The sequence below is a fragment of the Cystoisospora suis genome, assembly GCF_002600585.1.
Source record: "Cystoisospora suis strain Wien I chromosome Unknown contig_1692, whole genome shotgun sequence".
In the NCBI taxonomy this organism is placed as follows: domain Eukaryota; phylum Apicomplexa; class Conoidasida; order Eucoccidiorida; family Sarcocystidae; genus Cystoisospora; species Cystoisospora suis.
In genome coordinates, this window is record NW_027154492.1 from 1 (window position 1) to 595 (window position 595).

Below are 595 nucleotides of genomic sequence, written 5' to 3' on the forward strand. Positions count from 1 at the left end.
CTTGCCACCCGGATTATGAACTATCCCCGTTACAGAAGTGAAGACCATCCACTAAAAGAAGAACAGGCAAGAAGAGAGGAGAAGAAGAAGGCGGCATATGAAAGACGAGATGGAGAGAGTCCTACAGTGGAAGAAGGTTTGCCTCCAGGTGTAGAAGGGGTACGATCTGGATTCGTTGAGGGACTGTCAGGATTGGTCGGGCTGTCGGTGTCGTGATCAGGAGGCGAATCAGGATCTTTGTCTTTGATTCTGACTGTGATCAAACCTGTAGTGGACTCTCCATTTGAATTGGGAGATCCTTGCCAGCCGAAGGTAACAGTAGGATAAGGGCGTTGAAGGTTCGAGGGAATGTGCAAAGTTATTTTGGCTTTGTCGAATGATTCGAAGAACTGAAAATCTGCAGGTGCTGTTGGAAAGACAGTACGATAAGAGACTTGGGATTCGGGAGGACAAGCCGTCTTGAATGATCCGTTACATATCGTAGACGTAAGATCTGCAGGAATCGTCTTTGCTGCTCCTTTCCGACATGATGCACGCACCGTGTCTCCAGGGAAAGCTTCGACAATCCACTGAAAGTTTTGTTCTTCACAGGTAT

The 595-nt window shown here is 47.6% G+C and overlaps 1 protein-coding gene across 1 annotated transcript in view; it reads right to left on the minus strand.

Moving 5' to 3' along the window:
- Nucleotides 1-5: 5 nt before the first annotated feature.
- Nucleotides 6-595, minus strand: part of CSUI_003743 (sag-related sequence srs33) — a 934-nt gene continuing 344 nt past the window's right edge. Inside the window, exon 1 of the mRNA XM_068063938.1 lies at nucleotides 6-595. This exon is cut by the window's right edge and continues 344 nt beyond it. Coding sequence (XP_067924084.1) covers nucleotides 30-595 — 566 coding nt within the window. The 3' untranslated portion in view covers nucleotides 6-29.